The sequence below is a fragment of the Spinacia oleracea genome, chromosome 4, assembly GCF_020520425.1.
Source record: "Spinacia oleracea cultivar Varoflay chromosome 4, BTI_SOV_V1, whole genome shotgun sequence".
Classification (NCBI taxonomy): domain Eukaryota; kingdom Viridiplantae; phylum Streptophyta; class Magnoliopsida; order Caryophyllales; family Amaranthaceae; genus Spinacia; species Spinacia oleracea.
In genome coordinates this window covers 142499717-142513600 of record NC_079490.1, presented here as the reverse complement: position 1 = coordinate 142513600, position 13884 = coordinate 142499717, and the positions used below count along the sequence as shown (strand labels likewise).

The 13884-nt window shown below is 37.6% G+C and overlaps 2 protein-coding genes across 2 annotated transcripts; both read left to right on the top strand.

Moving 5' to 3' along the window:
- The first annotated feature begins 1690 nt into the window (after positions 1-1690).
- On the top strand, positions 1691-3148 carry LOC130471966 (uncharacterized). The gene is made up of 2 exons (XM_056842337.1): positions 1691-1724; positions 1948-3148. Exon 2 carries the CDS (start codon positions 1949-1951, stop codon positions 3146-3148), a length of 1200 nt encoding a protein of 399 aa, XP_056698315.1. The 5' UTR covers positions 1691-1724; position 1948.
- A 1599-nt stretch (positions 3149-4747) lies between these two features.
- LOC110792351 (uncharacterized) lies at positions 4748-11278 on the top strand. The gene is made up of 6 exons (XM_056842336.1): positions 4748-5440; positions 5551-5899; positions 6083-8287; positions 8956-9038; positions 10588-10704; positions 10793-11278. The coding sequence occupies exons 1-3, from the start codon at positions 4748-4750 to the stop codon at positions 6766-6768; spliced, it is 1728 nt and encodes a 575-aa protein (XP_056698314.1). The 3' UTR covers positions 6769-8287; positions 8956-9038; positions 10588-10704; positions 10793-11278.
- The last annotated feature ends 2606 nt before the right edge of the window (positions 11279-13884 follow it).

Below are 13884 nucleotides of genomic sequence, written 5' to 3'. Positions count from 1 at the left end.
ACAATAGCGATCTTATAAGTAGAAAATAAAACAAATACACAAAGTGTACAATAAATTTATTATACACCAAGATATATTTTATCTAATATTTTGTAACTTTACCGTGTTTTTTTTGTAAATTTTAATATATTTTGATTAACTTTTATATTATGAAAATCGAAAATTTATAAAAGGTTTATATGATTACTTTTCTACATTATTAGTGATTTTGAATAAAAATAACTTTTATTAAAATGACAAAAATTATCACTAAAAAAATAGATAACTTTAACCTATATAAAAAGTAATTTTTAAGCATTTTCAGTGAACTTTTACCCCGGTATACAATATTTATTTTACACCACATAAAAATAAGAATTGTGATTAAACAAAGCGTACCCAATAATATTTTGGGTTAGATAGATTTTATAAAATTGGCGTGCTAAGTAGAAATTAGAACCAACAAACAAAATACTTCATCTGTTCCATAAATACCGCACCATGGTTGACTTTTACTCCTCTAACACCTTACTTTGACTCTTAATATTTCAAATTGTGTGTAAACAAAAATTATAAAAAATGATATTTAGAAAATATATATGGATACGATCTTATGTATAAATCACAGAAAATTGCCAAAGTCATAGTATGTATAGTGCAAAAAAAACAAAATAATACGATATTTCCAATACGAATTTTGGTTGTGCCAATAACGGCACCGCTATCAGCATTCGTACTTACAACCTAGGAATTACACAAGCTTTTATGGCAGAAGCTTGTGCCCTTCACAAAGGCCTCAAAGAAGCAAAGAACCTCAACATCAAAAACATCTATATTGAAGGTGATAACCTATTGGTCATCAACGCAGTCAAAGGAACTTGGAACATCCCTTGGAAACTCCATTATATTATTCAAGACATCCAGGATATTCTCAAATTTTTCGACACTTGGAATATCAAGCACGTTTTCAGAGAAGCAAATCGAGCAGCAGACTGGGTAGCAAATGTAGGGCATCTAGTTAGTGACACTATGGGTATTGAACCTTGTAATAGCTCCCATTTACTGTCCATTTTAGATAGTGATTACTTAGGAGAACTCCTCGTGCGGAGGGGCTCCTAAGATACTTTTCTCCTTACCTTTAAAAAAAAAAAAAAAAAAAAAAAAAATACGAATTTTGGTTTTTTTGATCGAATAATATGAAATTTAAAAGTTTCTAAAAAGTATGTAAGTGAAAAGGGATGAAAAATAAAACGGATTTTTCACCAAATGCCCCTGAGGTTTACTTTAATGCACCAAATACCCCTAAACTTTCCAAAATGCACCAAACACCCCTGACGTATGCAATAATATCATTAAATGCCCTTTTGTCTGACGGACGTTAACCCTCCGTTACCATGTTTTTACCTTGTTGCCCTTACTTGTCCTTTCCGGCGCCATATCAAAAAAGAAAAAAAAAAAAAAAAAAAAAAATTCAAAACCTAACTTCCCAACTTCTTCCTCGACATTTCTCTCTGTTCTCTTACACCATTAGAGAGCACTTGAGTACCAAACCAAAGAGAGAGAAAGATCGAAATTCGCTGGGATTTGTGTAAAACAACTCGCAATAGTTAGTCGAAGTAAATCCCCACGAAAAGATCGACAATTTGGTCCAAAAATCTGCAGTTTTCGCGAGTCCTACAAAAGTGGGTGCAAGGAGAGCAAAAGACTGGAATTTGTGGCTTCAACTTCATCAAAATTGTGTCAAGGTTAGTTCACTCAATTCGTTTCTTGTTCTTGGTGCTATTTTTTGCGAATTTTGCTTTGATTAGGGTTAGGGTTTTGCTAAAATCGTGATTTTTCCATGAGATGGGTTAACTTGAATTTTGGGGTGTTAATGGTAAAACATAGTGTCTGGTTGTGCTTTGTTGTTTTGCCTAATGATTTAGTTCATTAATTTGAATTTTTGTGTTGTGTTTATTGTTTGTATAGGATGGTCGCAATTTGGTTGTTATGTCATTATAATGATCGGAATTTTGATGTGAGGGTACAAGATACTGATGAAACGAACTACATGGATTTGGTTGATGACTTGTTTGATGATTCTATTAAGCAAGATGTTCTGATTCCCGATTTATTTAGATTGTTTTATGTTAATCCTAGTACGAATAAAAGAGTAGAATTGTTGAATGATGTTGGTTTGATGGGCATGTGGGGTTTATTTAAGCGCACAGATACTGTGGAAATATGGATAGAGAAGGCAAATGAGAAGGAAACTTCAATCCAATTTAGGACTGCAGTTAAGAAAAGGAAGGATAGGAAGGAAAGGAAGGCTGCAGAACTTAGAAGGAAAGCTGAGGAGTTTGAGAGGGAGAGGGAAGAGGAAAGGAGAAGGTTAGAAAGGGAGGCTGAGATTCAAAGGGATTTGGAGGAGCAATTGGCAAACACAGTGGCAGTTGAGGTGCCTGTGTATGATGTTGAGGATTTAAGCGTAGAGTACGTACGTGTTTACAGCTCACAACATGCTGACTGCCTTTCCCCGGGAGGTTCCCAACCACCAAATACACAAAAAGAGCCTTCACCACCACCAAGAGAGCCCTCACCACCACCAAATGTTCCATCACCACCAAGAGAGCCCTCACCACCACCAAATAATCCATCACCACCACCAAGAAGTCCCTCACCACCACCAAATAATCCATCACCACCACCAACCTCACCACAGACACAACCACAGCAACAACAACAACAGACAGAACATCAGCAACAACAACAAACAGAACATCAACAACAACAACAAACAGAACAACAGCAACACCAACCCACAGAACAGCAGCAACAACATCAAACAGAACACCAGCCAGATCAGACACCCCCTCCTAACAGGGCTGAGTTAAACAAAGGGAGGGGTTTCAGAATTTCCAGAAGTCATGCTAAGAAGACGGGTGAGTTTGTTCCTAAGAAGAGGGGGGGAAGGCATGCTGGTTCAAGGGTGAGGAAACCCACTGCATACAATGTGGAGGAAGAGGAGCAATGGGATGATGAGAGTGATGATGAAAATTTTGAGGAGAGTGAGAGTGATAGTGAAACTGGTTTCAACTCCGGCGATTTCATTGACGAAGAAATTGAAGAAGATGAAGAACAAGATGTTCTTAAGGAGGTAATTTCTGAGAGAAGTTTTGAGGTCATTTAGATGGGAGTAATAAGCTGGATAATTTGTATGCAAATGGGAAAGTTGTGGGAAGCATGCCATGGGGGACTATCAAGTTGCAACCATGGATGATATTCCAAAGCAAGACACACTTCATGGAGGTCTTCAGAGACTTCTGTATTCAAGAGGGATTTGCTGTGAGTGTTGAAAAGGCTGATGTTAGGTTATGATACATATGACAATTCATAAATCATGCGGAAAAACCATAAACCCAGGAAAACATATTATTTACACATAATCATTTAGCATAGATTAGATGCATACTCTTTGTTGCGTGCCTTCCCTAGCTGCGCCCGAACCGAACAAGAACAAGTCTTTAGGACTCCAAGTGTCGTCCCTCCGTAGATAGTCCACAGCACGTCCGGATCCGCCTTAAGATTGACCAACTAGAATCGCCCTTAAGGTACTATTATTTTCGGCACTTTATAGGCAAATGTGTGACTGAATTTTTCTCTCAAAAACTCACTTTGAATACTTTGAAACTTGTGTTATAAATTGTGAGCCCTAGCCTCATATTTATAGCGGTATGGAAAGGGAATCGAAATCCTATTCAGATACAAATTAATCAAACCTAGAATCCTACAAGAACTCTAATTTAATTAATTTATCAAATAGAATTAGGAATTTAATCATTAACCGAACTCTGCATGTTTTAGGAAACGTGCACGAACACAAACACTTGCACACACACGCACGGCAGCCACGATGGGCCCCATGCGTGCGCGCGAGCAGCAGCCCACTCAGCGCCCGCGCGCGCTGCGCGCTGCGCGTGCTGTGCGCTGCGCGCAGCCTGCTGGGCCTGGCCTTGCGCTGGGCCTGGCGTTGCTGTTTGTGCGGCGCGCTTGGCTTGCTGGGCGATGGCCTGGCTTCGTGCTGGGCCTCGTCCGGCAGGCCTCGTCCGATGCTTATTCGTACGATGCGCTTCCGATTAAATTTTCCGATTCCGGAATTTATTTCCGATACGAACAATATTTAATATTTCCGATTCCGGAACTAATTTCCGTTTCGAACAAATATTTAATATTTCCGTTTCCGGAATTATTTTCCGATTCCGGTAATATTTCCGATTCTGACAATATTTCCGTTTCCGGCAATATTTCCGATTCTGGCAATATTTCCATTTCCGATAATATTTTCCGACACGTACCATGTTTCCGTTTCCGGCAACATCTACGACTTGGATAATATTTATATTTCCGATACGATCCATATTTCCGTTTCCGGCAATATCATCGTTTCCGGAGTATTCATTCCTTGCCTGTGACGATCTTAGCTCCCACTGAAACCAAGATCCGTCGGTTCCGAATATTCATAGATGGAGTATTTAATGCTATTAAATACTTGATCCATTTACGTACTATTTGTGTGACCCTACGGGTTCAGTCAAGAGTAAGCTGTGGATTAATATCATTAATTCCACTTGAACTGAAGCGGCCTCTAGCTAGGCATTCAGCTCACTTGATCTCACTGAATTATTAACTTGTTAATTAATACTGAACCGCATTTATTAGACTTATCATAGAATGCATACTTGGACCAAGGGCATTATTTCCTTCAGCTGATACAACCAGATTCACTGCAATGTGTCTGGTTGAGTCATGTAATTGGAGGATCCATGCCTGTGTGTTGTTGGATGGGGTCAGTTGGGCCATTAAAACTCTTGTCAGTGAGCACAAGTCTTGTGGGAGACTTGAGGAGAATCCCATGGTGACATCTCAGTGGCTATGCACCAAACTACTTCCTGACATTGAAGCAAATCCAGAAATCCCAATTAAGACACTTCAAAGAAAGGCATTGGGGATTTATAGGGTACAAGTGAAACAGAGGTTGATGTACAAGGTGAGAAGCCTCGGGAGGCAGCAAATTTATGGAGGTTTTGATGAGTCATATGCCCTTTTACCATCCTATGCTGAAATGATCAAATCTACCAATCCTGGGAGTTATGCCTTGGTCACTTGGACTGCAGATTCTGGTAACGTGACACCCCGTTTCAAGGCTTGCTTTTTCTCCTTTGCTGCACAAGTTAGGGGTTTCTTAAGAGGTTGTAGGCCTATCATAGGCATTGATGGTGCACATTTGAGTGGATACTATAAGGGAATTCTCCTCACTGCAGTTGCTATCGATGGGAATAATGAGATTTTTCCATTAGCCTATAGCATTGTGAGTACGGAGAGTATGGACACATGGTCCTATTTTTTCAGAAGTTTGAAGGCTTTGTTTGTTCAACATGGGTGCCAGAGGGATGACTGGACTTTTATTAGTGACAGAATGAGGGTAATTACTCCTCCCTTTCTTGGTTTTTATTATTTGTAGTATTGTTTATATTTTTTTCAGTTTTCTGGTTCACTTCCCTAGTTATTGAAACTTGGAATTGTGTTATGCAGGGAGTAGAATCTTCTTTGTATGATGTTTTCCCCAAAGCAGTCAGGAGGGTCTGTGCTCAGCATCTGTATACCAACTGCAGACAAGCTGGATACAGTGGCACAGCCTTCCATGACTTGTTCTGGGTTGCTGCTGATGCATACAATCCATATGTCTTCAACAAAGCCATGGAAAAGATTGGCAAACTCATCCCAGAAGCAGTGGGATATCTTGACAAAGTGCCTGAACAGTGGTCCAGACACAAGTTTGATGTTGGGGTCACTTGTGATCACAACACCACCAACTTTGTGGAATCCTTCAACGCGTGTACCAAACCCTTTAGGGATCTTCCTGTTTTGTCACTTCTTGAAGGTAATCCTTTACATTTTATCCTATTTTTGTGTCATTGGAACTTATTTATTTAGGTTTGTATTCAAGTGTCCGAGTCGGGTTTGTGTTCAAGTGTCCGAGTCGGGTATGTGTTCAAGTTTCCGAGTCGGGTATTTATTTTGCATTAAAATGTGTGATGCCAATTATTGTATTCTGTTATGTTAGAAATAAGGTCTTGGTGCATGACGAAGATCGGGGCCAGATTTGATAAAGCTGTTGACATTGGACCCGATCAATTGACGCCATATGCTACTAAGGAGCTTGAAGAGAGGAGTGCTGACTCGAGGTTCTGTTATGCAACTAATGCTGGGGGGGGTGAATTTGAGGTTTTAGATGGTCATGTGAAGTTCCCTATTAGGCTTGCTGCTAGAGTTTGTGGTTGTGGGAAATGGCAAGGGTGTGGTATACCTTGCAAGCATGCTATTAGGGTAATATACCATCAAAGACTCAATCCTACAGATTTTGTTTCTCCTTACTTCAAAGGGGCAGCCTATAAGCTCACATACTCAGAGCATATTCACCCCATGCCTGACTCAACACAGTGGCCTACATTTGAGCTACCTAGGATTCTTCCCCCACTAATGAGAAGGGCAGCTGGCAGACCAGCCAAGCAGAGAAGAAGAGGTGCTCATGAGAAGAAGAGGGGGAAAAGAAACACCACTGTCAAGTGTGGGAAATGCAAGCAAATTGGGCATAACTCAAGAACCTGTAAAGGAGGTTCCACTGCAAAACAGAGGAAAGAATCTGCTGCAGCTGCTGCTGGTTCTGCTGGTGCATCAACATCTGGTGCTAGGAAGAGGAAGGCTCCAACATCTAATGCATCGAGCAGCAAGAAGTCCAAAGCTGCATAACTAGAAGTAAGCTTAGGATTCAGTTTAGTATTTCTGTTTTAAAGCTTAGGTTTATTTTGAAAAACAACTTAGGTTGTGGCACATTTTGGCATTTTTTTGTAAAGCTACCCACAACTTGATGTTCGGTTTATTTTGGAAACAAACTATTTCAGTTACGAGTTCAAAGACTTGCATATTATTGATAAATGAAATTCATGTGCTCGTGCCATTACAACCATCATTGTTTGTCTTGATTACTTCTTTACTACAAACATTAGACACAAAAACATTACAATTCCTATTTTAATTGCTGCAGCTTGGAATTTTTTGAGCTCTTTCACTCTTTTCTTCAGTTTCTTCAGTTCGTCACTTATATTGTCGTTGTCTTCCGATGTTCCCTCATACTCTATATTGCTCTGTTGCTGTTGGTGTTGTTGATTTTGGTGTAGAACACTTCCTTTGCACCACATAAAATGGTTACAAGGATCACACTTGTAATATAGCCTCTGTGGATTTTTGGATGTCTCGGAGCTTTTTATTGCACATTTTTTGGAACAAATAGGACAACATTTGTTTGGAACAAGTATGTATGAAAACAGATTGGATGATGATGTATTGGAACAAGAACTCATGCTGTGTTGTTGTTCTTGCTGCTCTGTTGTTGCTGCTTCTGTTGTTGATGCTTCTGTTGTTGCTGCTTCTGTTGTTTGTTATTGTTGTTGTTGTGTTGTGTTGTTCTTGCTGCTGGTGTTGTCTATTCTTGTTGTTGCTGTGTTGTTCTTGCTGCTGGTGTTGTGCTGTGTTGAAGTCCTTGCTGCTGCTGCTATTGGTGTTTGTTCTTGTTGCTCTGCTGTCTTGTTATTCTTGTTGTTGCTGCTGCTGTTGTTGTTTGTTCTTGCTGTTGCTGCTGCTGGTGTTGCAGGGTTCTGCTTGTTGTTGGTGCTCCTGTTGCAGTGTTCTGGTTGTGCAGGTGGGGGTTTGGGGTGGACTGTTTGTGCAGTTGGGGGGGATTGGGGTTTAGGGCAGTGTGGTGTTGTTGTTGGGTATGGTATATATAAGGGAAATTAGTGTATGGGTGACTGCAACGACTATATTATTCAAATTCAACGGCTAGTTTTTGGAAAAAAATTTACCAAACCTCAGGGGTATTTGGTGCTTTTTACCAAACCTCAGGGGTATTCGGTGCATTATGTTTTAACGAACTAACTGCCTAACGGAGGGTTAACGTCCGTCAGACAAAAGGGCATTTAATGATATTATTGCATACGTCAGGGGTGTTTGGTGCATTTTGGAAAGTTTAGGGGTATTTGGTGCATTAAAGTAAACCTCAGGGGCATTTGGTGAAAAATCCGAAAATAAAATGGCTGAAAACTCCCGCCTAATTGAAAAATTAAAGCAATTTAACCCTAATTCGATCTCTTCCTTCGCTTTCTCTCTCCTCACTTCCATTACCCTCAAATCGGTATAGGTCAGACGCCATTGCAAGAAAGCTGGCCAAACTAGGTTATATGTGCCGACGGGACTTCAATTCCTCAAAATGGTATTACCCTCTTCTCTCTCTATTTTTTAATTTTCTTTCCTGATTTCTGCAATTGAATTGACAGATAGATTTTCAATCTCCCTGTAAATTTCCTCTGTTTGTGGATGTGAACTGTCATTGTATACAAATTCTCGTCTCCATTCAAATAGTGGCGAAGACAAATTAGATTTCATTTCTTCTAATACTATGTTGATTCATCTTCCCCGCCTGCTAATTCGCCACAATTGAAGAAGAAGCACGAAAGAGTAGAAGGAAGAACTGCTACTCAAACCGTTGTCGATCAAAAAGTTTAATTACCATGTTTTCACTTCGATTTGAAAGCTTCCTGGATATTTTTAGCGCACAAACAAAAAAAATGAGAAAGCCAAGGCAACCCTGCCCTCCCCACTCCCTACTCGTCAATGATATGTTGAACTCATTCACTCCAAGTAGTTTTTTGTTTTAAAGTTTTTTTCCTTCATTATTTCTAGAATAGGAACCCTTTGAGATGAATTTGAGTTTGTTTGTTTTGTTCCAGGTGAATTTAGATCTGGAGTTGTGTTTATGAGTTTTTTCTTCTTTTTTGTTTCAAATGCTTTGATTTATCTCTCTTCAATTTGTTGAGTAACTTGGGTATTAGGGTTATTGATTTTGTTTCTGATTTTGGTTTGATTCATGATGATGTGGAGTGACCCTGAACAACCATGATGATTCTGATTATGAAGTCAGACCTTGTATTACAGATGCTCCAAAGACCAAGTTCAAGATCAAGGTTTGTTGGGTTTTTTAATACTGATTTTTTGGCACTTTTTCAGCTATTAGCTATTGAAAATGATGATGTTTCTTATGAATTTTACTTTGTACTTACCTTAAATAAATGATCCTGCAATTGCAATTGCTGCATAAAATGGTGGGTGTTTGGGGGAATGTTGAATGTTGCCAATGTCTTGCTCGATTGATGTGTAAGCTTATGAGTCGGTTTTTGGTGTTGAATCTGTTTTGTTGTATCATAATATTGAACTAGTAGGTTATGATGTTTATGGACTATAGAACCGGCCTGCTGTGATGCTCTCCATTTGAAACGGATGTTTGATAGTTGGGAGATGCATTTCAATTGAATTCAGATGGTGTAAACAGTGTAGTTTATTGTTTATTTACATTGCATCTAAAGAGAATAATTAGTTTATATGAGTGTTGTTTTTTCTGAGATCTTTGGTTTAGAACTATAGAAGGAAGTAGTATATCAGCAGGACGTATTATCAAAGAAGTTTTAATGTGTAATTTTGATTTTCAGGCTGGTAAAACATAGAGTGTAAGGAAATGTCATTTGATTAAGTCAAAATTTTCCTGAAACTGCATGGACGATGTATTGATGAAAATTTACTTTTCTTTGATGAAATACGAGACATGTGTTTTCATTTATATAATAAAGTGTTGGTTATTCTGAAAATGTGACGAAGTTTATGAATAAGTATGGAGTATTAAGATTTTACTATTTAGGGTGGCTCATGTGAGTCATATATATTTTGTAAACTTATGAATTGATTGCTCTTGTTTACTCATTTACGGAGACAATATTAAAGTAGGCCTGTTTTTGAGCTTGAACTATGTCTTGCCACTCCTCAGCAAAATCAAGCATTATTTTCTGCTGCAACTATTGAATATATATATGAACCTACATCTGTCGCCTCAAAAGCTAAGGGTAAAATGTTATTTGAAAAATTCTTATATATATTGTATACTATGTCTGGGTGATAGATACAACAGACCTTTGTATCCGCGAGGAGTTTATGTCAGAATAAAGAGAAAAGGTCAGCGATTTATATGTTTAATTGAACTTTGTGGTAAACTACAGCTCATAAAACTAGGTAAATATGTTTTAACATGCTTAACTGTCTGAATTGTACTTCTAAAAATCTTTCTTTTAAACGTTTCTTTTGATATGTGAAGTGGTGTGCTCGCAATAATTCTTGTCTTGGTGACTGCTTCTATTTGAGTACCTAACAACGTTGTTGTCTGTAGGGGTTAAAGAAAGTCCTTTTAGCAGGTGCAATTCCTCCAATTTGGGATGGTTATACTGCATCTATTAGTGCTACATGATGTTATGCGTACTTTAAGCAGAAAGAGTAATCATATTCAATAAGTCCCTTTAGTATTTTTGTTTCTTTTGGCATTCTTCTCAAAACAAGCTTGTATTTTTTTTTAATTCTATCGAAGTGCATTTCTGGAAACAAATGCTCTTTATTGGTTTGATAATCTTAAGATCTTCTCTGTTATATTGCAGACTGATAAATGACATGATAATTGTTTTCCTTGTGTAGGCTTTAAAATTTTAGCATTCCCGCTCAATCAATTAGGTGGCCAAGAACCTGGCTCAAACTTGAAATGAAGAATTTTGCATGTACAAGATTCAAAGCTGATACCCAATTTTTGATAAGGTTTGTTAGTAAATTCACCATCTTAGAATCTCTAGAGAACCATAGTTCCCCAACACACCATGACTGCTACTAGTACTGACTGCAACAGGTGGACGTGAATGGTCTAAATACATGCCCAATTTACCAGTTCCTCAAGTCCAAGGTGGGTTTTCAAGTGACTTAGTCAAGTGGAATTTTTAGAAGTTTAGCTGCTGCTGCCTTGCTATTGCTGTTCTACTGCTGTTCTTCTGATATTGCTGTTCTTCTGCTGATACTGTTGTTTGGCTGACACTGCTGTTCTGCTGTTCTTCTTTTTGTTGATTTGGTTTGACTTTTTATAAAGTTTTGTTTATGCACCAATCCATTGAACTTTAATCATGCATTAAAGTTGTCAGTAGTGATAGAAATATCTGAATATACCAATCAGGCTTCGTCTAAGACATTTTTTTGACAACTATTCCAAGACATGTTATTTTTGTGGTTTTATTGGTAGTTTTGGGCTTGCGGGTTGTTGCAAGCCCTAGGGTGTTTTTTGGTTGAGGTTGAACAACAATTGGTTTTCTTTTGTTTAATAATATTTTTTGGAGTTGATAAATCTTCGATTCCTATGAAATTGTGGAGGAAGTAAAAACACATATCTGATATGTGTGTCCAAATACATATCAGAACATAAGACAAAATAGGAAAAAGGACAAAAAAAAATTAAATGGTACTTTTCTAAACACAAATGGTACTTTTTTTTACAGAATGGTATTAGAATGGTACTTTTTTTTACATGAATGGTACTTCCTTTTTTTGTCTTTTAGCTATTTGTCTTTTAGTTGATATGTGTTTGTTGTTGCATGCCCGATATCCGCCTCGACGCACTCTGAAATTGTGTGGTTTACTTTTGCTATTTTATCATGGTTATTTCTTATAGGTGATCGTGCTTGCAAATGTATGAAATAAATACGCTAGCTTTATTTTTGCTGCCTCTAAACACCTTTCATATATTATCAAATTGTATTTAAATATCATTATTTTAAAAATAAGATACTTCCTCTAATTATATTTAGAGGCATGATTAAATGGTTGCCCCTAAATATACATCGTTTTAGAAACAACTTTTTTGTACTGCATCTAATTATATTTCGAGGCAAAATCATATGGTTGCCCCAACTTTTTATATTGCCTCTAATTATATTTCAAGGCAAAATTATATGACTGCCCCTAACATATAATGTCTTTAGAATCAATTTTTAGTATTGCCTCGAAATATATTTTGATGCAAAAATATGTGGTTGCCTCTAATTATATTTTGGGGCAAGAATATACAATTGCCTCTAATTGCATTTTGAGGCAATAATATGTGGTTACCTATTATTATATTTTGAGGCAAGTATATATATATATGGATGCCTTTAATTATATTTTGAGGCAAATATATATGGATGCCTCTAATTACATTTTGAGGCAATAATATGTGGTTGCCTCTAATTATATTTTGAGGCAAGAATATATGGTTGCCTCTAAACGTATGGACTTTTAGAAGCAAAGCATTGTATTGCCTCAAAAAGGGGCTTTAGAGGCAACACTAATTAGCGACGGACTTATTAGAGGCATCCACTTTTGTGCTTCAAAAACTCATTAGAGGCCACATCCCCGTTTTTAGAGGCAATAATGTAGTGCCTCTGTAAGCGATTTTTCTTGTAGTGAGTTAAGCCTGGAATTCAATTAGTTAAAGCTATTGAACCAATAGTTAAGCAATGAAATGAATTAGTTAAAGCAATGTAACCAATTAGTTAAGCAATGAAACGAGTTAGTTAAAGCAATAAACGGATTAGTTAAGCATTAAAACCGATTAGTTAAGCAATTGAACGAATTAGTTAAGCCTAAAATTCAATTATTTATGCAATTGGACGATTAAGTTAAAGCAAAGGAACAAATTAGTTAAGCAATGTAATCAATTAGTTAAGCCTGAAATTCAATTAGTTAAAGCTATTGAACCAATAGTTAAGCAATGAAATGAATTAGTTAAAGCAATGTAATCAATTAGTTAAGCCTGAAATTCAATTAGTTAAAGCTATTGAACCAATGGTTAAGCAATGAAATGAATTAGTTAAAGCAATGTAACCAATTAGTTAAGCAATGAAACGAGTTAGTTAAAGCAATAAAACGGATTAGTTAAGCATTGAAACCAATTAGTTAAGCAATTGAACGAATTAGTTAAGCCTAAAATTCAATTATTTATGCAATTGGACAATTTAGTAAAAGCAATGGAACAAATTAGTTAAGTAATGTAATCAATTAGTTAAGCCTGAAATTCAATTAGTTAAGCTATTGAAACAATAAGTGGAAATATATTTTGTGCAGACACATAAAATATTTGCAAAAACTCAACATATTCAACAACAGATAAAAAACAAAACTATAGCTCTTACCAGCAAAAACAACACACAGCCACCCGTCTCGGCAGCATATCCCTGAACTTCAAACTTCCTCTGGCAATTAACGGCGTACTCCAACAGCCATTTGTGACAAAATTCACACCAATTATACTTATCGGCGTCCTTCGCAACGCATACAACCCCGAGCAGTTTGGTGGACATGTTGCCACCGTCAGTGGAAGGACACAGAATCTGTCCCAGCAGCACAATCTTGAAGTTCTCCATGAACTCAGTTCTTTGACGTTGATTTGCTAGGGGTTTTATCTTACCCCCCTCGTCCAAGGGACCTTGCAAAGCACGGGTTGAGTTTGATATACCTATAAATGTCTTGGTGTTTTTTGCATTTTTCTCACCGTATTTAACAGCAATGTCATGAGCCCCCCCAGGGTTGGGCAAATCATCAGCGCTTTCCGGAACAGGCAGCCCGCTGTTCTTCATTCCAAAAACATATTTCCAATGGGCAGGGGTGATAGGCATGAAATTCCCGTCACCACCAACAAGAAAGTTGTTGACTCCATCTAACCTGGTCATCAGCCAGTAGCAAAGCTGCCGCGGAAGCTTCGATATTTTCAGCTCCAAAAGTCCACCAAATCCCAACTTTTTCACACAGTCCTTCCCTGTTTGATCAAACCCAGCTATCAACTTCGAGAACGCATCGGTGCGACAAATAACACTTGGTTGCTACAAAAAATGGATTTATTATAAACACACAAGACAAACAGATGAAACATACCCATCCAACAACTACACAAACACTAAAACATAATTTTATACC

Bases quoted from the DNA above. Each gene is read 5' to 3' on its own strand.
- LOC130471966 (XM_056842337.1), top strand. From the start codon at position 1,949: ATGGTCGCAATTTGGTTGTTATGTCATTATAATGATCGGAATTTTGAT.
- LOC110792351 (XM_056842336.1), top strand. From the start codon at position 4,748: ATGTGTCTGGTTGAGTCATGTAATTGGAGGATCCATGCCTGTGTGTTG. The intron at 5,441-5,550 runs GTAATTACTCCT...TGTGTTATGCAG, and splicing joins TTATTAGTGACAGAATGAGG to GGAGTAGAATCTTCTTTGTA. The intron at 5,900-6,082 runs GTAATCCTTTAC...CTGTTATGTTAG, and splicing joins TGTTTTGTCACTTCTTGAAG to AAATAAGGTCTTGGTGCATG.